Source organism: Sciurus carolinensis, chromosome 5 (genome assembly GCF_902686445.1).
Source record: "Sciurus carolinensis chromosome 5, mSciCar1.2, whole genome shotgun sequence".
In the NCBI taxonomy this organism is placed as follows: domain Eukaryota; kingdom Metazoa; phylum Chordata; class Mammalia; order Rodentia; family Sciuridae; genus Sciurus; species Sciurus carolinensis.
In genome coordinates, this window is record NC_062217.1 from 787,942 (window position 1) to 809,709 (window position 21,768).

General features: G+C 52.2%; 2 protein-coding genes across 5 annotated transcripts in view; one reads left to right on the top strand and one right to left on the bottom strand.

Annotated features, from left to right (window-relative positions):
• Positions 1 to 7,529, top strand: part of Grtp1 (growth hormone regulated TBC protein 1) — a 28,001-nt gene extending 20,472 nt beyond the window's left edge. The window contains exons 7-8 of one of the 4 annotated variants that reach the window (XM_047553560.1): positions 66 to 251; positions 3,153 to 7,486. In XM_047553560.1, coding sequence (XP_047409516.1) covers positions 66 to 251; positions 3,153 to 3,242 — 276 coding nt within the window. In that variant the 3' untranslated portion in view covers positions 3,243 to 7,486. Of the gene's footprint in view, positions 1 to 65 lie in introns of all 4 variants that reach the window. The other 3 variants (XM_047553561.1, XM_047553559.1, XM_047553563.1) reach the window with 3 other exon arrangements.
• Lamp1 (lysosomal associated membrane protein 1) lies at positions 4,541 to 21,665 on the bottom strand. The gene is made up of 9 exons (XM_047553555.1): positions 21,475 to 21,665; positions 16,234 to 16,352; positions 14,181 to 14,400; positions 13,762 to 13,920; positions 7,820 to 8,028; positions 7,089 to 7,214; positions 6,239 to 6,305; positions 6,000 to 6,170; positions 4,541 to 5,488 (listed from the first exon to the last, which is right to left on the bottom strand). The coding sequence occupies exons 1-9, from the start codon at positions 21,524 to 21,526 to the stop codon at positions 5,349 to 5,351; spliced, it is 1,263 nt and encodes a 420-aa protein (XP_047409511.1). The 5' UTR covers positions 21,527 to 21,665; the 3' UTR covers positions 4,541 to 5,348.
• Between the last annotated feature and the right edge of the window lie 103 nt (positions 21,666 to 21,768).

Sequence of the window (21,768 nt, forward strand, 5' to 3'; positions counted from 1 at the left end):
GCACCTCCATGGGCCCAGGAGTGCCTGGGCCGCTGCCGGAGTGACGTGGGTCTGTGTCTCCACAGACAGTGCTACGCATCTGGGACTGCTTGTTCAACGAAGGCTCCAAGATCCTCTTCCGGGTGGCCCTGACTTTGATCAAGCAGCACCAGAGGTTCATCCTGGAAGCCACCAGCGTCCCAGACATCTGTGATAGGTTCAAGCAGATCACCAAGGGGACCTTTGTGACCGAGTGCCACACGTTCATGCAGGCGAGTTTTGCAGAGGCTCAACCTTCGGGGGCTCCACAGGCCCTCCCTGCCTGCAGCCTGCCTGTGTGCTGGACCTGGGCTTCTGCTGGACCCCTCTCTCCAGGAGGGCTCCACCATCTTCCAGCTGTAGCCAGCTCTCCTCTCCTGTGGCCTGCCAGGGTGCCGGCACAATTCCCCTTACCCATCCTTGTCTGAGGCTACCTCTGACCACCTAGAGGGCCAGGTCAGAAGGGTGGGCACAAGAACACAGGCCTGCCTGCCTGTGCTCTGGTTTCCTGGGGTCTGGGAGGCTGGTACCATGTCAGCCAGGCTGGCCGCTGCCGTGCGCTGACTCGTCCAAGCCTGTTCAGGGCTCTCCTGATCATTCTGCCTGTAGCAGGCCATCTCTTCTCAGCCTTCATGCTCTGACCTCACCTTGGCCTGATGGGCTGTCCCTGTCTGTGGCTCCCTGCTGAGTCCTGAGCCTGACTGTGCAGACAGACTCATGTGGGATCTGCACCGACAGGCCTTCTGGGGCAGTTGCAGGGCTGGGCAAGGCCGTGAGCAGAGCTCAAGGGGCCTGTTGCACGTTTTAACATCTTACTTGAAATACAGATTCAAAGGAAGTGGGGGACGCACCTTGGGGTTCACCCCACACAGCCTCGGCTAGGTGCCAGGAGAGCTGGGGACATGGCTTCAGGAGCCCCGCAAACTGCAGAGCAGTGAGCAGGTGGCACTCCTGCCGGAGTCTTGACTGGCTCTTCTTCTGCCTTGTGGTGGGTGGTACCAGTGAGCGTGGCCCGAGCGCAGGAGAGTGGCCCTTTGCCTTGGGGCACAGCCTGCAGCAGGTGGGCTCCTGCTCCCAGCAGGCTCTGGCAGAGCTGCACCTCCCGTGCTGCGGGGTTCTCGGCATCACGTGCTGTGCTCTGCGTGTGGCCTGTGGCGTGCGAGTGGTTCTGCTGGGCACACCCTCTGTGCTGTGGGCAGCATCTCATGTGAACCCCTAGCCTAGGGTCCGCTCCACTGGCTCTGGTCACTAGGAACTAGTGCCCTTGGAGGGGCAGTGCTGGCCCCTGCTCAGGGCTCCTCCAGGAGATGTTCCAAGTGGAACGTTAGCAGGCATGACACCGTGGCCTCTCTCTGGGGCACTGAGCACTGGCCCTGGGGCAGTGGCAGTGCAGTCCATAGGCTTAGCCTGAGTCAGGAGCAGAGACTTGCAGAGAGACCAGACTCCATGACCTCCGAGCTGGAGGTCTCAGCAGCAGCAGACGCCCAGTCCCTGGGCTGACAGAACACCTGGGAGCACATGTCCTGGGGTGTCCCACAGCCTTGGGCTGGCAGAAAGGACCATTTAGGGGACTGGAGTCAGGAGTGCATTCTCAGAGGCCTTGCTAAGTGTGCCCACATGCACTGGATTTGTTTTGGCTTTCTCTGGCCAAATGAAGTGCCAGTTGCCTCCCCCCAGTAAAGGGCCAGAAACCTGTGGCCATCTCCGGAGGGACCCCAGGAGTTGGCCCTGGGGCTGCCCGTCAGTCTTCCCTCAGCACCAAGGCCAAGCGGCAGCATAGGTGTCTTGGGTTGGGCCTTACCTTCCTGGAATTGGTGCTTCACCCTTTTTGCAGTACAGCTGTAGCAGACAGCAGGTGGCCCCGGCTTCCCAGGTGGGCAAGGCCCTGTCGTCCTCAGCCACAGGTTTGAATTGGGAAGTGGACCAAGGGAGACGAGCGTGGCCCAGCAGCACTCTGGGCAGTTGCTGGGTACGTGGCCCCACAGCCTCCCTCCAGGTCGACAGCAGGCAAGCGGGCTCCAGGAGCCTCGCCCGTCAGTGTCCCCAGGATGGTTTTCCTAGGTAGCTGCCAGCGGCCCCTCCTGTGCAGAAAGTCACAAGGGTCTTAGAATCCACATTGTGGGAAAGCCTTTGTCATTCCAGGGCTTTTGGAACTTTGGAAAACAGAATTTGATTCTGATCTTTTGTGAATAACTGATTTTTTTACATGACCAGTTACTTCCTCATGGTGGGTTCTATGGGATTAAGGGTCCAAACGTTCTTCCCATGAAGACTCAGGAGCAGCATTGGTGAAAACAGGCCTGGCCGTGTGTGGTTTGCGTGAGGCAGCGTCAGGCGACCTCGGGATCGTTTGGATCTTGATGCCAAGTTAGAGAAGCCCACTGGGAGAAGTTTCTGGGTAGCGGTGGGGGTCAAGGATGCGCGGGGCAGACCGGGCCAGAAGACCTGGCGAAGCTGCGACACTGCAGCCTGCAGAGCTCTGCCCCTGCTTGGGACGCCCCACTGGAGTCAGAGCCCCAAGCGCCCCAGGACAAAGACGTTCACAGGGCTTCCATGCCGCCCAAGGGTGAGGCAGGGCACATGGGGACGGCAAGGGGCTGGTGGGCTTGGCTGTTCTCAGGGTCGCTGCAGGTTTCTGTGTTCCTGCTTGAGTCTGTGAAGCCGGTAGTGACAAACGTCCCCCCAGGAGTCGCAGTCTGGACTCGTGCCGTGTGCATGCCATTGGTCACTGGCTCCCACCTCCCTCTCAAAGCCTGAGTCCTCTTGTCTTTGCGGTGGGCAGTGACCCTTGCCAAGCACAGGGATCAGAGGGGTACGCATGGCCCAAGAGAGCCAGTGCTGCATGCAGGTCCGCCTGGCTTCTGGGTGAACTGACAGCCCAGCCCTGCAGCATGTGACACTCAGGCTGGCTGAGTGTGTGGCTGCCTGGGCAAGGGGGGGTGGACGCTGTGGTCATTGTGGATACAGAGCCCACCGGCCCGGCTCCTCTGAACTGGCCCTGCAGGGAAGGCTGGTGGCTCCACACCATAAGGTGTACTTGGTGAGCACCGGCCAGTGGCTTCGTCCTCTTGCTGTTCCGAACAAGGTGGAATGTATTATCGGGCTGACCTGTCTTTAAATGGTTTCTCTTCCAGAAAGTGTTCTCGGAGCCAGGGAGCCTGTCCATGGCCACCATCACCAGGCTGCGGGAGAGCTGCCGGGCCGCACTGCTGGCACAGGGCTGAGCCTCTCCCTCCTCCCTGCCCTTCACTGCCCACTGGCCCATGACCATTCCTACTGCTTTCGTCAGTGCTGTAAATACCTAGTATCACTACGCTGTAGTGGTGGGTTTTTAGAGATTTTAAATCCTGTCACTCTATACCCTTTTGGTTATTAGCTATGGAATCAGGTTTCTAAAGAAAAGTTATTTTTGACTTCCCTGACACCGGAGTACATGAACTCTGAGATGGCGTTTGTATTTAATAAAGTGCGTCAGCCTGTGAGCTGACCGGGTCACACCTGAGCCCTCTGTGTGTCAGGATGGCAACCCTGTGCGGTCCTTGCCGTGTGGGGTCTGCAGGCAGCACACGGGCCTCATACGGCGGGCTCTTAGAGCCACTGCTACACAGGGAGGCTGGACCCCTCTAGCCATCCCAGCTGACAAGCAGAGATCTCCACAGCGGCACCCAGGTGGGGAAGGGGAGAGACGGTGGGGGTGACAGGCTAGGCACCTGCGCGGTCCGGAACTGGCGCCCGCTCAGCAGGGTCACTCTGACCCGTCTCCTCCAGTAGGTCCTGCGCCAGTCTGGCCCCTTCCAGGCTCTCAGGCTGCTCTGCGAGGGGCTCCTCACAGGGTGGGCTACCTCAGTGCCCCCAGGTCCACTAGACGGAGCAGCACTGCTGGAGGAGGAGCTTGGGGTGCCTGGCAGGCTGTCTTTAGAGCCAATGCCCAAGGTTCCCAGAGCCTCAGTGCACAGGGTTCTGCTTCAGAAGACGGAAGGCCAGCTTGTGCCCTACGCTCCTGGTTCCAGCCGGTAGTGTATCCCACTGCACCTCATGGAGACCAGAGGAGGTGCCAGCCCTGAGCACTGAGGATGGGGAGGCAGCCTCTTCAGAGCCACGCGCTTCTCCAGTCTCAAGCCTGCCTTTCCGAGTGCAGCAGCTCTGATGTATCTGTTGGCCTTCTATGCCTCTCATAAGCAAACAGGAAGTTGGTGAGAACAGCACCCCACAAAGTGGAGGGGCAGACACCAAGCTGCACGAGCACAGCACAGCCTGCGCTGCAGGCGGGGGCCAGCACGGCCTCTTCTCCCCACAGCCCACTCGAGCATCTGTGGTTCTGACAGCCTGGCCACTGCGGTCACTCATGACCCAGTGTGCTCAGGTTACTGCCCGGGGGGAGGCTGACTATCCTTACGGCTCTCCTACACCAAGGTGGAGGAAGCAGGCCCTGCTCTGGCCGCTGCCCACACCTCCTATCTGCAGACCCCAGCAGCACTCCACTGTGGCACACATGGCGCCTGGCAAGAGACGAGTGCAGACAGACGAAGAAAGAGACTTTTTATTAGCATCATTACAGGCAGCGTGTCGCATGTGAGCCGACCCTCAGTGTGCAACCCACCCAAGCCGCAGCGCAGACGTCAGTGGTGAGTCTATTATTGTACGCAGTGCAGAAACAGAGTCACCCTGAATGCCGACAGAAGACGGAAAATCACTTTACAAAAAGTAAATAAAAATAACACCCTTTCTATACTTAGAAAAGTGCCAGCTCTTGGGCGGCAAAGCATGGGAACACTGAGGGTCACACCAAGCCTGGGCACCACCTCAGCATGTGGGCCAGCCTTCCTGAAAAAGCTTGACCTGAGCATCCAGATGTTCACCCTCGGCACCTCCACGGTAGCGCCTTCCTGGCGCTGCTGTTTTTAATTTCCTAAGCATGCCAGTCTAACGTCAGCCACCTGCACCAGGCTCAAGTGTTCAGACCAGAGACTTCCCTTTGTAAGGCTTAAATCTGAGCAAAGAATGGAGAAACCAACACCAAATCTTAACAGTCGAATCAAAGTGGAGCTGCGCCACGTCAGCAAAGCACAACTGCCTCCTTAGAGCTCTACTTTGGTGAATATTAACGTTGAACCAGTTAGCAAGATATTTAACCCAGTTAGCAGAATTAACACCGTCATTTCAATAGTTACTCTTTTGTGCATAGTAAATGTTGCAGGATGAACTTCACATTTGATAAAGCAATTTGAAAACGGTTTGCCAGAGAGTATGCCCCCCTCCACACCAATCTAAGCTCGGGGACATGAAAACAGACCCCTGCCTCTGCTGTCTGCGGCACACCTGCCAGCCTGCTAAATTGTCTGGTAGCCAGCATGACTCCTCTTCCTGCCGATGAGGTAGGCGATGAGGACGATGAGGACAAGCCCCGCCAGGGCACCCCCCACGGCGATGGGGATCAGCATGTTGTTCCCATCGAGCAGACACTCTTCCACTGCAAGACAGGCAGGCACGCACCACTCACCACAGGGCCCGTCCCCTACCTGCCGGTCCTCCCCAGCCAGCGGGGAAAGAGCCACTCAGGTGAAAGGCCTCCATTCCAGACAAGTGTCACTGGGCAAGTCACTACGGGGATGGGCGCTCTCCACCCTGCTGGGGATTTACAGGAGTGCCTCACCCCAGATTAGAGGATGTGCCAACCAGCGAGATGTGACTGGCTGCCCGTGCTGAACTCAGCCCAGGACCCCTTGCACTCAGCATCCATAGCACCACCTCCATTTCTGAAATAGTGCCTCTGTCAAGGGAGTCCTGTGCCTCACCCGTCAGGCAGTTTGGGTCCTTGTAAAGCAAGGGGAAAGGGTTTTCTCCAGAATCTCTCCATGGGAAGAGAGTTCTTTGAAAGGGAAAAGGAAGCCACAGTCCCCAGTGCCCGGCGGCACAACTGGGCGAGGTCTGATGTGCTGCTGCCACCCCCCCACCACAAGTGCCACCCCAGACCCACTTACCAGACCCAAACCGGTCACCTTCCACCTTGAAGGCCTGGACCCACACGCTGAAAACGTTGAGGGAGAAGGCCTGGGTGACGCGGATGTGCTCCTCAGTGTTACACCTGTAGGAGTGCCCAATGGTGGCCTGCAGGGCTCTCAGTGAGGTGTTGGTGGCTCCAAAGGTGGGCTCTGCAAAGCAGTCAAGAGTCAGTCCCCGGGCCACTGTGGCTAGGGCCTGGAGAATTGTGGGGTCTTACCTTTGGCGTCAGGAAAAGTTGCATTCAGCTGGATCCCTTGTAGGAAAAACCGGCTAGAGCTTGCATTCTGAGAGGCGAAAGAGGGCGCAGTCACCCAGGAGATCTGCACAAGCTGTTAACCCACTGGTGCCTGGTCATCCACCAGACATTCTGCATTCCTTGCTTCAGGACAAAGCTGTGCATCCTATTATCTTAAAAGCACCATGACTCTAGGGAGCACAACTTTTATGGTTCTTTCCAGACCTTTTCAGGGATTCAGATTCTCTGCTAAAATTGGGATTGCAAGAGCCATCTTGTAAAAAACTGAACTTTTTTTGAAAGGGTAAAGTTAAAATTTAAGAGACCCAACTGTTAAATCAATTCATTTACATAGCATTAAACTGAGAATACCTATGAGTGGCTCTTACGTTCTTCCTATTTTACTGTCTGACTCTGCATACCATGGTTCTTCCCAGGCAGAGGGCACAGGACATGGAAACACCATCACAGGAAGCAGGTAGCAGCACAGGGCCCCCGTCAGCAACCTGTGCCCTGAGGGCTGTGGCTGTTCCATGTCCCCTTTCTTCTCTGCAGGCACCCTGGCTGTCAGCCCTACACAGAACTTTCTGAAATGTCTGCAGAATAAATGAACCATGGTGTGCAGTGATGAGAAAGTAGGAGGGGAACTCAGGGCAGCAGAGTCTGTGCTTCTGGAGGCAGAGCCGTAACTGCTGGACTCTGAACCATAGACTCAGCTCACACACAGCAGCCTGCAATAACCCGGGCACCCCAGCAGGCAAGAAGAGTGCCTGACACTGCTGCAAGGGCAGGAGAAAGCTGGCAGGAGAAAGACCCCAGCGAGTAGCCTCACCATCCCAAATCGCAAGACCAGGACCATGCCCCTCTTGCTCTGCAGCTCCAGGGTCACCAGGAAGGCACTGCAGTTCCCGCTGGCTGTGGTCTCATTTGGGTTGATGTTGAGAACACTAGTCACAGTCTGAAAGAAAAGCAAACAGGTCACCAGCTCAGACCTGGGGCCAGGCAACTGTGGGACCACACGCTCATCAGCCAAGCCCAGGAGCACCGAGAAGACACCGGGTCCCACAGCACTGCCTCTGCTTTCCAACACGCCGTCAGAATGCTGGGTGGCCTGGGCCTGACAGCCTGCCCCAACAGCACACACTTCTTTCTTAAAGATTCCAACCTGGGTTTTGAGACGTGGTCTCACGTGCTCAGGTGGCCTTTTAACTCTTGGGTTCAAGCCATCCCTGTCTCGGCATCCCAGGCAGTGCAGACAACAGGTGCCTGCACCACACCCAGCTCAGCCACACTTTAAAACTCAAGTCGGCACCCGTTCTCCCAGCCCACTGACGCTTGTTATTGGGGAAGAACAGAATTTCTTAAGTAAAGTATAAAAATGACCTCTAAGTGAGTAACAGAAGCTCAAGGGACAGGCAGGGACTGACACTTCCTCTGTGAGGGGCCAACGAGCACTCTGGGCTGACAGCACACCTGCCGCAGCCCCAGCATGGAGGACGTGGGGCTCTGCAGGGAGCCCTGACTGGGAGTCTCCAGTGAACGGAGGCCCTGGGACTGGCCTACCTTGTTGTCTCTCCGTGTGTAGGTGATGTTCAGCTGTAGCCCCATGCTGGCCAGCAGGCAGGTCCCGTTGTCGCCGCTCACATTGTACTTGGACACAAAGGGGCTCTCGGTGGGCACGGGGCTGGGTGAGGGGCTGGGTGAGGGGCTGGGTGGAGCAGGTGGCAGCGTGGCTGGGGAAGGCTGAGGCTGGTCCTGCTGGCAGCGCGACTCTGCAGGATGGAGGGTATGTGAAGGTCAAAGGGCAGCTTTCTTGTAAGGACTGCTAGTTTGCCTGAGACCAAAGCCAGCACTGAGGAGGCACTACAGACACCCAGTCTGCTCAGCCGTGACGTCCCCCCAGAGGACAGCATGAGGCCACGCTCTCTCAAGCACAGGATGGAGGCATGTCACACGTGGCTCAGGGCAGCAGACTCGTGGGTATGCCAGAATGCCCTCATTCACTGCTGCCTCGGTTCAGCCTGGGTGGGGGGTCGCTGTGCCCCTCTGTGGCCTGACACCAGAGAACAGGCGTGCAGGCCCTCTTTATAGACACGTGCCCACAACTGTTACTGGTGGTTATTCCATCGTTCCAAGTGGTCTCCTTCCAGGCACCGTGTTAGAGCCAACAGAGAGGACGGCAGAGGTCCTCACCTCCCAGACTCAGCAGGTGGGACAGCATAAGCATAGACACTGACCACTGTCTACCAGGTGGGACATTCCCTGAGGACCCCAAATAGGAACCCAAGGTGAATGGGGCCAGCCAGCTATCTCAGGGCCGTAAGGGCAGGGACAAGTATCCTCATTTAGGGAGAAGGTAGTGGGGGGAGGCCCAGAGACAGATAGGAGAGAGCAATCTAGGACGTGAGGGATACGGGTGTGCCCACAGGACAGTGGGCACAGGAGGGCCTGCAGGGAGGGGGCACACTAACGAATCTGAGCATGATTCTGTCCCTCAGAATGTGATCTGCCAAGAGGTTTCACAGCAAAAATCTATATCTAGCACTAAGTTAGACTGAACCCCAGGCAGGAGAGCTGCTCACTGCTCAGAAATGGAAGGATGGAGGTCTGCCTTCTGTGACTGATGCTCTCCAAGAGCACTTCCTCACCGCCTAGTTTTGGAGGATAATCAAGAGTCTAGAACGCTCACACATTTTCCATCCAATCTGATCCCGTCCACATTTTCTCCTGAGCTGAGTCATGGAAATGTGGCCCCAAATATCCAGCGTGGGTGAGCCCAGGGGAATGTACCACGGAGCTCTGTGAATCATTCGCCACCAGGAGCTAGGACCGAGCTTTCGTTCCCACTCCTTTCCAGTTACCAGCTCCTATCCCACCCCATGTGCACTTGCAGCAGGGGACAGGGACCTTCACCTACAATACATCCCAAGTGACAATTGACATGCTTCCAGAAAGGCTCACTCACCAGCATCGTCTTCCCCATGTAAAGAACCCACTTCTGAACAGAGCAGAACAACAGAGGTGGCCCAGCTTGGGCCCAGAGAAGTTGCACAGAGCTTTGCAGAGTCACTTAACCCTGGTGACATGGCAGTGCAGATGCCATGGCCAAAGCCCAATGGACGAGTGCCTATCTAGGGAGTGCTGACCAAGCCCACTGGCCCACTCCTGGGTGAAGCTGCAGGGTGGCACTGCACCATACTTACTCAGAACTCTAGAAGTCTGGGTGGCAAGGGCCCTCTTCCTTCCCTGAGGATGATGCACGTGAAAGCCATACTCCCTAAACATGCACCAGTACCAGAGGCCCTCTGCAGAGGGCTCGTGACCTGGAAGGCAACTGCACATGAACTGCACCGAGATGCACACAGGGAGACGTCCTGGCCCCTCAGAGCATGGGTGCAGGGCGGCCATGAGTGTCCTTCCACCACCTCCCAACAGCAGCAGGTGCTCCAACAGCCTGCCCGCTGCATCAGGCGCCATCTCAGGTGGCAGGACCTGTCAGCACCACTGCCCTTGGCTTGGCCCAGCCTGGAGGGAGGCCCTGGTTCCTGCGGAATCAAACAGAAACACTGGCCAACCGGGTCAAGCGAGCCTTATGGTGACCCAGGCTGCAAAGTCATGGAAGCCTCTGACTCACGACAAGTACCTACACAAGCAGCTCGAAAAGACACAAAGATGGCGGCGTCCCAGTCCCAGGTGAACTGGTCACAGCCCGGTTTTCTCCACACAGCCAGGCCAGCGCCAGCATCATGTGCCTGGCTCGCAAGTGCTCAGCAGCTCTCCTCGTCATCGGGCTGACAGGAGGTCCGCACAACCTGGCTTGTACTTTCTTCTCTTTCATCAAGTCTCCCTTGATAGGATGTTATGTTCAAAGGCAAGATGACGAGGATGGCTGGTCAAGGCCACTGCTGCACCACTGACACACAGGCCACAGAAGCCTCCCTCTTCTCCATCAGTAGCTTGTCAAATAAAAGCTAGGTGGGCAAGAGACCAAGGAACCGTTTTCTGACCAAAAAAAATCAGTATTAACAGAAACGAATTCAATAAGCATGCATTAAGAATCCGTTTAGAGCAAGCTGGAGATACAAAAAAGACTCCACGGAATTGATCTGGGACCTTTCCCTGACGCAGCTCTTGATTAGTTAAGAGACAACAAAAAATAAGTCATAACCAAAGGGACAAAAAGAAAATGAAATGACCCAATTCTAACAGACCTCAAGTATACGTAAGCAGCCTTGTCATGTAGTCGGCCATTTCAAATGTCAACACATTCTCTGTGCCTGTGCCCCAGAGTGCTGGCCTTCAGCAAGTCCTTGCTGCCCACAGCCGAGACCCCACCCTAGACAGTAAGTGGTGAGGACTGAACCTGCGTGCCAGGCAAGTGGCTCCCTGGGCCCCACTCCACCCCCAGCTGTTTGTGCCTACTTATCCTTTTGCAGTGAGAAGGGCCTGGACTGACTGATGAGGACTTACTGAAGGCTGTGACTCCACACTGAGATGGCTTCCAAAAGCCCAGGGGCTCCTTCCTCCTAATGAAGAGGACCTCCTCCACCCCTCACCCTTGTGGCTGGCAAAAAGAGGGCAGACCTGGACTGTCAGGACACCCCAGTTTCTGCAGAACGTTCAGGAAGTTTTAGGATGATTTTTAACTCCCCTATCACCCACTAGAACTCACTAAAAAAGGCTCTAAGATCTTTGAAAAAGAAGCAAGATTTCCCTCTACACAGGTATCTGCAGATTTAATAAAATCAAGACATCATGATGAAATGGCAGGTATGGATGGATGCTCTTAGCCCCTTCTCTGAAGGGAGGGCGTGCCAAGTGACCAAGCTCTGATGGACAATTTGATGGACAGTCAGGGACAGCCACCCACAACGAGGTTCACATAATGACTCATCAGTTTCAAAGCCCAGCCTCTGGGGCAGTCAACATCCAACACAAGCACATGGCCAAGCTACAGCACTGGCTGCCCAGGGAGGGACATGGGGCTGCCTCAGGCATCAGGAGGTTTGCTTCTCGGACCCTTTCCACAAGCATGTGCTCTCCACTTAACTAGGGTGTGGATCTGGACAGTGAGGGATGCTGGTGGAGCAGTGGGTATACAGCTGTGAACCTACAACTGTTACAAAAAACAAAATCTCTCAAAAAACACACCAAGTCTATCTCTGCTGTGTGTCCACGTTCAGTCCAGAGAGAGCAGCCAAGGTCTCAGGGTTGGTCCTTGTTGACCACCACTGCACGGCCCTTCCCTCCAGGCCCTCTCTGGGTGGGGAAGAAGAAAGCAGGTCACCAGGTGACAGGTGCCCAGAATGTAGAGCTACGTGGCAAGCCACATTCTGTGACCACCACATTCAGGCCAAGCCAGCAGCAGACCCTGGAGGAGGTCAGCAAGCCCGACTCTGATGTCCCAGGTCCTTCCTGCTTTCCAGATCTGGGCAAACTCTGAGGGCCCACACGGCAAGGGACTCCTGGCTGACACTCCCTGCTCTCAACACCTGCCACCCTGCGAGGTCACTGCAAGCTGCCTGGGCAGGGACTGGAGAGGCTGCCAGTCAGGCTGTCCTCACCGGAGCCCACATGCCAGCTGTGCCCTCCCCACCCTACCAAGCACGGACAGGCTCAGTTCTGCTTCTGTGTCACTGGGTGAGCTGCTAACCATCACTGTGGTGAGGTTTGTCCAAAAACCTGACTTGAGTTGGGTTCCTTCAGAATCTCCCTGTGTAGCCCTGTTCCTCCAAATTACACCTGGCTTTTGGGGGCAAGGCTTCTTTTAGGCCTGTCTCTGCCACTAATGCTCTTGCCACTGCAAAGGCCACCAAGCCCTTTCTGTAAAGTGATGGGCAGTAAATATTTTAGACTTTGCAGGCTCTGGTTCTTGGTCCTGATAACTGGACTGCCATTATTAATGCAAAAGCAGCAACAGAAAATACTGCACAAGTAAGAGTGGCTCTGCCCAATGAAGCTCTGCTGACAGAGCAAACGTCTTCTGTGTGGGGTACTGGAGGTTGAATCCAAGGCCTCAAGCATGCTAGTAAAGCACTGTCCCACTGAGCTACATCCTAGCACGCTCGTCTCCTTTAAATAAATTCCGAGATAGGGTTGTGCTAAGTAGTCCAGGCTACCTGCAATCTGCTTGCCTCAGCCTCCCCAGTCACTAGGATTACTGGCATGTGCCATGGTGCCTGGCCAGGCGCTGAATTTTATTATCATCTTTTTTTTTAAACCTTAGCAGGATGGGACCTGCTGGAAGCACATACCCTGAACGGGAAAAGAGGCTGTAGCGAGCACTGCAGAAAGAGTATCCTGTTCGCCACTCCCCCGAGGGGCTTTGGAGCCTTCAAGAAGACTCCTGGGGACGATGGCAAACCAAGGTCAAGGCAGTTCTCTTCACACACCTGAGGGGACCCAGTGAGCCCTTCTCAGGCCAGTCACATATCCTCTACTTCTCAAGTGTGAGTGGCTTCTGACCTGGCTGGTAAGATTTGGGGAGGGTTTTCTTAAGTAACAGTAAAATGATTTAGAAGAAAAAATAGATGAAAAAGGAGAGAGTAAAATGTATTTGTTACTCTTTGTCAGACAATGATAAGCACTTTGCATAAATCTCTTTTTCAATCCCAACAACATCTTTCAAAGACAGGAAGAATGGTTTGACCCACCAGCGGCTGAGTCCACAGGTGCAGGCCAGACACACAGACTCAGGAAGGAAATGCTGATCCTGCTGCACCACCCTTGTCCTCCCAAGTGAAACCAAGAGCACTTGCGGCTCCTATCCCTCTAGCCTGGGCACGAGGGATGGCGACACAGGGAGGGTCCAGCGGCTTTGCTCTTCTGCTGCCCTCCTTTCCCTCCCTTCCCTCTTACTTCCTGCAGAGCTGGGGAGCAAGCCCAGGTGCTCTGCCACTGACTACACCTCCAGCCCCTTTCACTTTTGAAGACAGTCTCCACGTCACCCAGGCCTGAACTTGCCATCGCCCTGCCTCAGCCTCCCAAGCGGCTTGGATCGCAGGTGTGCACTACTGTGCCTCACTTGCCCTCCTTGTGCAGAAACACTTAAGGACCACTCTCTTAGCAATGTTCAAGAACACAGTGCATCGCTGCTCACCGCCATCACCACATGGCATAACGATCTCTGGGCTCTATTGATCCTAACTGAACCACACTATTTGCAGATCAACGTCCCCATCTTAGCCCCTGGCCACTACCAGCCTACTCTCCACATGTGTGAGATCTAGACTGGACATGTGAGATCACATGACACTAGTCCTTCCATGCCTGGCTTATTTTACTTCACCCTTCTACCCTTGTTAATCAAGAGGTGTCCACCCTCATCTACAGAGGTCACCTTCTCAAAGGGAAAAGTCCTGCTGCACAGCTCTGCACAGAGGCGTTCCTGGATGCATGAAGACCCCCTTCCTGTGGTGTGCCAGGCACCTGACGCAGAGAAGTGAGCCACCCACAGCCATTGCAGCCCAACGACCGGCACCAGAAGACAAGGGTCAGTGTCTTACCTCCCTTGCTGAAGTTGTTGTTTGACAGGTAGGCCTGGATGGTGACATCACGGAGGCTGACGGTCACGTTGCTCATGTGGACCTCGGTGGTGCTGACACATCTGTACTTCGTGTCTATGTCTGCCTTGATGTCAGTGACAGACGAAACAGTCTTGACCTCTGTTATCAAAAGCAAAATTAAAAATTAAAACACCAATAATCAGAATCAACAAACCCCCCACAATTTTGAACTACTCATGGTACTCTATTAAAAGTGATTTTTTTTTTTTTTTTTTTTGTGGTACTGGGGATCGAACTCAGGGCCTTAGTGCTTGCGAGGCAAGCACTCTACCAGCTGAGCTATCTCCCCAGCCCTAAAAGTGATTTCTGAGCATCTTCCCAAGCAACTCTCTCTTCAAGCAGTCAACCCTGGTCCCTACCCTTGGAACTTGCGTTGGGGAAAGTTGATGTGTCTGACATGTTGTAAATAAAACGCATGAGCTGGACCCGATAACGTGTTGCATTTCTCGTGAAAGTGAGTGCCAGCGAATGTCCTCCTCCGAAAGCAATCACGAGGCTAGGGCTGGAAGCATTTACTCCCCCACAAGAGCTGTTGTTCTTCAGTACTTCTGCAGAGGGTGGTAATTCAAAGCTCACGTTCTAGAACAACACAATTGCAACAGAGCCCAGTGAGAACGCATGTTATTAAAGTGACTGAAATATCAAAAACAGAGCTCTCTTAAGTCTGATGTAGGCTTACACCGCAGTTCTATCTTAGACACACGCTTTTCTAAGTGCTGGAGTCCTTCAGACTCTTATCTTCTAGTTATTTGAAATATGCAATACATTTTTATAGGCTCGAGTTACCTCACAGTTCTATAAGATATTTTTTTTTGGGGGGGGGGGTACCAGGGATTGAACTTGGGGACCCTGGATCACTTAGCCACATCCCCAGCCCTATTTTGTATTTTATTTAGGGACAGAGTCTCGCTGAGTTGCTTAGGGCCTTTTTGTTGAGGCTGGCTTTGAACTTGTGATCCTCCTGCCTTAGCCTCCCAAGCTGCTGGGATTACAGGTGTGAGCCACCACATCATTTTTAACGTAAACAACAAAACACACTTAAAAAAAGGTCAGTCACATGTCAGTTAATAGGAAAGTAAATCAAATCTAAGAGAAAGCTGATTTCATTATTCATAGTTTAAAACTTTGCTCCTATTAAAATGACTTTAATTTATTTATAACAGAATCAAAACTAAAGTTCCTTTGAAACTAAAGTGCCCTGAAACTTAGTCCTTACTGGCTATCAGAACCAGTTACATATTCATTATAATTGAAAAACTGTCGCTACTTTTTTTTTTTACTATAGAAATACTTGTTGGTTAAAAAATACCTCTTTAAAACAAAGTACTTACTGGAGAATTGTTTGAATTTACTCTTATAAGCAAAACTGGAAAACCACCTAAGGTGTATCAAAATGAACTGGGCTAGTAAATGAACTATAGTATGGCTGCTTGCAAATATGGTTCTAGAAATTGACAGAATTACAAGAGGCAACAAAATAAAGCAGAGACAGCATTCTTAATGATCCCATTTATGGTACATAATCCACGCTAACAGACTGATTTCTAAAACACCCAACTACCAAGACCATATCCCAAAAAATGAAGTTGAAATTAAAAAGTGATTGGACAAGTACATACAACCTGAGACACACTGTTACAAATCCTTTCCAGTTTTCTTCAATTTGACAGACACACAGACACATGGAGCCAAGTAAAAAATTTAAAAAAAATGGGTCAAGCAGCTGCACAAAGTACAGTGGGTGCTGGAGACTTTAGCTTCTTCCTGACAATTCAGCCCACCACTGCCCTCAGCTAATGGACAGCTGAGTGTGGCTGACAGGGCAGTATGGAGAGCCAGGCAAGAACTGAACATAAAATGTAGCTCGGGGATGCAATTATAGGGTGAATATTATACAGAATGAATACATGAAAGGTTCAGTAATGGCTAGCCGAGGAAGAAACACAACAAATACGTCCTACCTACTTGTTAGAAATCTAGGAAACACAAAGGTCTCACTCATCTCACAGAGACGCAAAGTTGTCTTAATAGAACTAGAAACATTTAATCAAAGTAATACAGTGCTATAAGCCAACAATTATATACATGTCTTGGAGTGTAATAAATTATCCAAAGTAAATGCAACATCAAAAAAATCTATGGAGCTGTTCAAGGGGCACTAGAAAGAGTGAGCCTGCCAACAGGTGAGCAGCATGACGAGGCGCTCGTCAGCACACGGCAGTACTGCTCTCTGACTACAAAAGGACATCATGACCAGACAGGCACGCATGCTCATACAGTGAGGCATCTGTTATGGCCGCAGCACAGGCCACCAAAGAAGGGCCATGTCAAGCAGAGGTTGCTTCACACAGACTCAGTTTGAACTTAGGCTCTCACACACTCAGACGAAGCCTGAGCACCAGCATCTCCTACCTGAAAACCATGCCCAGTCTCATAGCTTGTCCCAAAGGCAGCAGAGAAGTTGGCCATTATACAAGCTGTCCCGTTGCTGTCTCTCACCACGAACTCTGCCGAGGCACCATGCACAACACCTGTGGATTCCAGGAAAGACAGAATCAAGCATCTTTCTCAAAGTACAACTGGGCGTTTCAGTTTTCTGCACCTGCAATGGGAACACGTTTTATTACAAGATTCCACTGTGCCTCCTAAACCACTGAAGAACTAGACCAGGGTGTGTGAGATGCAAGCTGGATCACCTGGTGCTGTCCGCCTAGACACTAGTACTTTATTTCAGAACACTTACTGGGTGGTTACAGTCCATTTCCAGGTCAACTTTCTGCACACGTTGCTCCCTGCTCCTCAGGAGCATCTGTGAAGATGTGGGGGCCTTGAGAGCACAACACACACCTCATATAAACTTCTGCTGAGATTCTGGGGAGAGTGTCCAGTTCCCTTCACTGCAGACCTAAACTGGTATTTCAAGTCCTATCTGTTGTGGCTTCTCTCAGACCAGTGGTGTGGCAAGAGAAGTCATTCTAAACTTGTTACCCAATTTCAGGAAGGTCCTCAAATGCAGTGAGTAGAACTTAACTTGCACATGGCTAAGACATCTCAAGTATACTGGAAGTTAAAAGGCAGATGAAAGCTACGTGGGTCTTTTTGGCCCAAAGTGGTCCTTGCTGAATACTTCCTCTCTGGCTGCTTTATGCTGCCCTGCCCTGAACAAGATGCCTAGCAAATGGAATCATCACTATGGTACAAAAGCAGTGCTTCTGAAAAATCACTAGTTTTATTACACAGTTCATATACAGACTGCCCCAAATTGGTGTTTTTGCTAAGTCTTTCTTTCTTTCTTTCTCTCTCTCCCTTTCTTTCTCTCTTTCTTTTTGGGGGGTACCAGGGACTCAACTCAGGGGCACTTGACAACTGAACCACATCCCCAGTCCTATTTTGTATTTTATTTAGAGACGGAGTCTCACCAAGATGCTTAGCACCTCACTTTTGCTGAGGCTGGCTTTAAACTTGAGATCTTCCTGCCTCAGCCTCCTGAGTTGCTGGGATTACAGGTAGTCACCACCATGTCCGGTTTGTTTTTGCTAGTTCTAGAGCCAAATACTTATCAGCCACCACGGTGTAGTGAATACAGAAATGATACGCTGTCACTGGTCTCTGCTGCTACAAGCCTGTGCACACCCTTCCCAATGACACTTGTATACCTGGGGTCTGATGTGACGTTCGAAGTGTGTATGCCCATCTGATGAGAATTTATCTACACACCTGCAGCTAGGTCTGTTACTCTAAGCGTATACATGACTCAAGTACAGTTTGGGAACAGCATCCTCAAAGAGAGGCCACTCAACTTTTCATTTAAAATTCTATTTTTTTGGGGAAACTAAATGAATTCCTGTGAACCTAATTCATTTCACCCTTTGGACTTTAACAAAATAAAAATCTTTCGAGAAACTGGTATTCACGCTCAGAACCAAGAAAATACCAGAAATTCGACGTAACTTTCCTTAGAAAAGGAAAGACAAATACCTACACTCATGAAGAAATGCTGCTATATGAGGCTGAATCAGATGCCTTCCACAGAAGGAAGCCTGTGTAGCTTACTGTGTACTCTGCTTTCTGATCCACACCCTGCTGTGTGCTTGGGCAGTATCAAACTAAAAGCATTCCCAATTAACCAATGTTGCACTTTAAAAACCTAGAGAAGATTCAACGATGTATCTCCCATTCAGTAAAGCTTCTAAAAACAAACATTCTCACTCCTGTCTGTGAGGGGTGGCAGCAGAGGCAGCAAGGCCAGAGGCAAGGCAGGCAGAAGAGCACGCCACTCCATGAAGGATGGGCTTCAAGGCCAAAGGAAGAAGGGAATACTGATTAGTATATGCATAGTGGGAGAGGTCCTCGGGGGGAGGACCACTGGGTCGTCTGACACAACAGGATGCCTAGTCGGGATCATACACAGACCAGCACTCACCAAGAGGTGCTTTTACCCAAGTTTCCTAAATCATTAAAAAAAAATCTTTTGGGGCTGAAGATGCAACTTGCCTATCATGCATGAGGACCTGGCTTCAATCACCACTACTGGTGATTGAAAACAAAGGAAAAAAAACCCTTTTTACTGACTCAAAGCACTTCATTAGGAAACACTTCACTCTAAGTCACCTGTCAATCACATAATCACATCTTTTTTCATTTAGTGAATATGGTGAGGGTCTAAGCTTTAAAAGGAAAACAAAGAAGTATCACTCACAAATCTAAAATAAGTTTGAGGAGCACTCAACATCCATGTTTATTCTGGAAAGGCCCAGAAATTTATCTGCCCTAGAAGTCAATTCTGGTCAAGAAAAAAATGTCAACAAGAGCACTAGAATATAGGATTTTAGGAAAAGATGTATATTGATGATAGACAGTCTTTTAAAAAGTCCTTAACTGTAACAATTGACTTGGGGGCTTCTAAAGTCAATTAAGTTGCTTGAGGTAACCTGGCAAGTGTTGGGCCTGTCAGAGCAGCTGCTAAGGTGCTCAGTGCCCGCTGAGGACCACTGGCTCTGCTCACCCAGAAACCCAACAATTTATTTCTCCAGGGGTCACTTAAAGGAACAACTTTGGTTTGCTCTTTCAAAATATTCACATTTGTAGAAATTCCTTCTCTGACAGTACAGGCTGAGGGAAGCACATGTGCTTCAAGTCAGAGGCTTCAGCCCTCAGTGGCCCCTCCACCACACACTAGCTATGGGACCTTGGCCCAGAGCAACCACCCCACCCTCAGTTCATGCACTTGTGAAGAGGAAATAAGGGTGCTGACACATCAGGTTGCAAGAGCACCTCAGCAGTCAAAGCAACTGAGCACAGGTAGAGGCAGTCACTCATTTCAGCATTGCTTAATTCATCATTTAATTCTCAATCCCTGACAAAGCATCAAAAAGATACATTAACAACACTACTCCCAGGCAGACACCACTGCTCGGATTTAAGCTTTACTCCTGCCTCAGTCTCTCCAAATGCTGGGACTACAGGCATATGCCACTACACCTGGCTTAACAAGGATTTGTAATACACTTACTTTGTGACAGGCACTGCTGAAAGCTCTCTGCAATTAATTTGATTACCATGACAACCCTAATAGTTAGATACTATTATGACTGCATTTTACAGAGGTGGAGACTAAGACACAGAAGCTGACTGACTTGCTCAAGATCACACAGTGAGTGGCACAGGGCTTGCAAGCTGGCTTCAGGACATGTATCACGGCTGACCACACTGCCTTTCCAGTGCGTGGTGAGGGAATATGCTTTACATTATTAAACATTTGTTTTTGAAATGAGACTGCTATCTGAAGTCAATAAATTTAAAATTAATTTGCATAAGAAATCAAATCCTAGTTTGTTCTTCTTTCAAATTTGGTTTGTTTGTTCCTTTTTTGGCACCAGGGATTGAAGCCAAGGGAGTTTAACCACTGAGCCAAATCCTCAGCCCTTTTTATGTTTAATTTAGACTCAGGGTCTCACTAAGCTGCTTAGGGCCTCACTAAATTACTGAGGCTGGCCTGGAACTTGCAATCCTCCTGCCTCAGCTTCCTGAGCTGCTGGGCTCACAGGTGTGTAAAATCCTCACCATGCCTAGCCTAGTATTTTTCTTCTTAACCAGCAACAATCACCTGTACATTAAAAAAAAAAAAAAAAAAAAAAAAAGACCCAAGCTCCACTCAGGCACACATCACAACCTTAAGTGGCAGGGCACAGTATGAGTATTCCTTTTTTCTTTTTAAACTTTTTGTTGTAAACTGGACAGCATGACTTTAGCGCTAGGCAAGCGCTCTGCCGCGGAGCTACAGACCCGGCCCTAGGAGTATTCTTTTTTTTTTTTTGGCGGTGCTGGGGATCGAACCCAGGGCTTTGTGCTTGCAAGGCAAGCACTCAACCGACTGAGCTATCTCCCCAGCCCTGAGTATTCTTAAAGCCACCTGTGCCTGACATTGGTCAATGACCAATGTCATAAAATCCAACATTTCCAAACAAAACAAGCCAGGCACAGACAGACAAGCATGCTGTTTTCTCCCATTCCTGGAAGGCAGAAGGGGGTGGGGATGTAGAAAAGGGTGTCATGAAAGCAGAAGGGAGACCATCAAGGTAAAGGAAATGGGGAAGTAAAAGGAGGTACTGGAGAACAAAATTGGTCAAACTAAGTTATATGCCTGTATGACTATGCTATAACGAAACTCGCTGTTCTGCATAATCAATAAGCATCAGTAATAAAAATCAGACATATTCTCATGGAAGTGCCACACACTATCAAGCCTGGATTGGGCTTTAAGTACAGGAAAGGCGAAAGACCTGTCAAAACAGTCACAAAAGAGGTGGCTTGTTGCCAAGTCAAAGGATGTCCAGTTTTTAAGTACTGGGAGACAGTACTCTCTGGGATGCTTCTAACCTAATTCCACCTGGAAAGCTGATAAACTTCACAACTGAGGGTAACACTGGTTAGCACATAACCTTTCCAGCTTCCCAAGTGGCAGACGTCATTCAGAAACAGGAAGGCATTCAGCCATCATCTATGTTCACCTTGACATTGTACATTACCTGTTCAAGATCTAAAGGTTCGGTTCTTGCTTCCCCTTGCTTTCTAAGAAGGAGAGACACAGAGGCAGTTTTACCAGTTCTAGTTACTAGTGTAGAAGAACTTAGAAACCAGAATCTTTTTTGAAAGATGCTTTATGGTGAAGTTGTGCGTTTTTAAAAAAACGTAAGACCTTTTTGTCCGCAAGCCTGTCGTCCCACTACTGGGAAGCCGAGGCCAGCCTGGGCAACGGGCGACGCTGGGTCCGGACCTGACCAAGGGGCGGAGGGCGCCACGCCACCTTCCGGCAGCGGTCCGGTCTTTACCCCGCACGCTCGTTAAGCACGCCCTGGGCCGCCGACGCCCCGAGCGGGTTTGAACCGCGCGGCCGAGCGGCACACCCTGCGGCTCGCGCGCCCTGCCAAGAGCACGGCGGCCTCGGCGCGTCGGCCTCGAGCCAGGCTGCGGGCGGCCGGCGAGGCTCGTCCTGGGGGCCGCCCGCAGCGCGCCGGCCTTCCGCGCAGGCCGGACCGCGGGGCTCAGGGCGGCCCGGCCCGCAAGCTGGCCCGCGGCCTCCGCGCCGCCCGCCCGCCGCCATGGCGCCGCGCCCAACGGCCGCCGCGAGCGCAGCCCCCCGCCCGCGCTCACCCAGCAGCAGCAGCAGCAGCAGCGGTCGCCGGGCGCCGCCGGGGGCCGCCATGACGCGGGGCGGCCGGACGCGGCGGGCGGGAGCGCGGCCGGCGGGCGGAGCGGCGTCCAACTCTGGAGAGCGCCGGCCGCTGCGGCGCCGGCTCCGAGAGACCCCGCTGCCGGCAGCGCCTGTCACGTGAGCCGCGCCGCGCCCGCCGCCACGTGACCCGCAGGTGTCGCGAGAGCGAACGTCGACGCCCCGCTTTCCCCCGCCCTCCCCGCGACCCCGCCCGCAGCGCACGTGACGCTCTC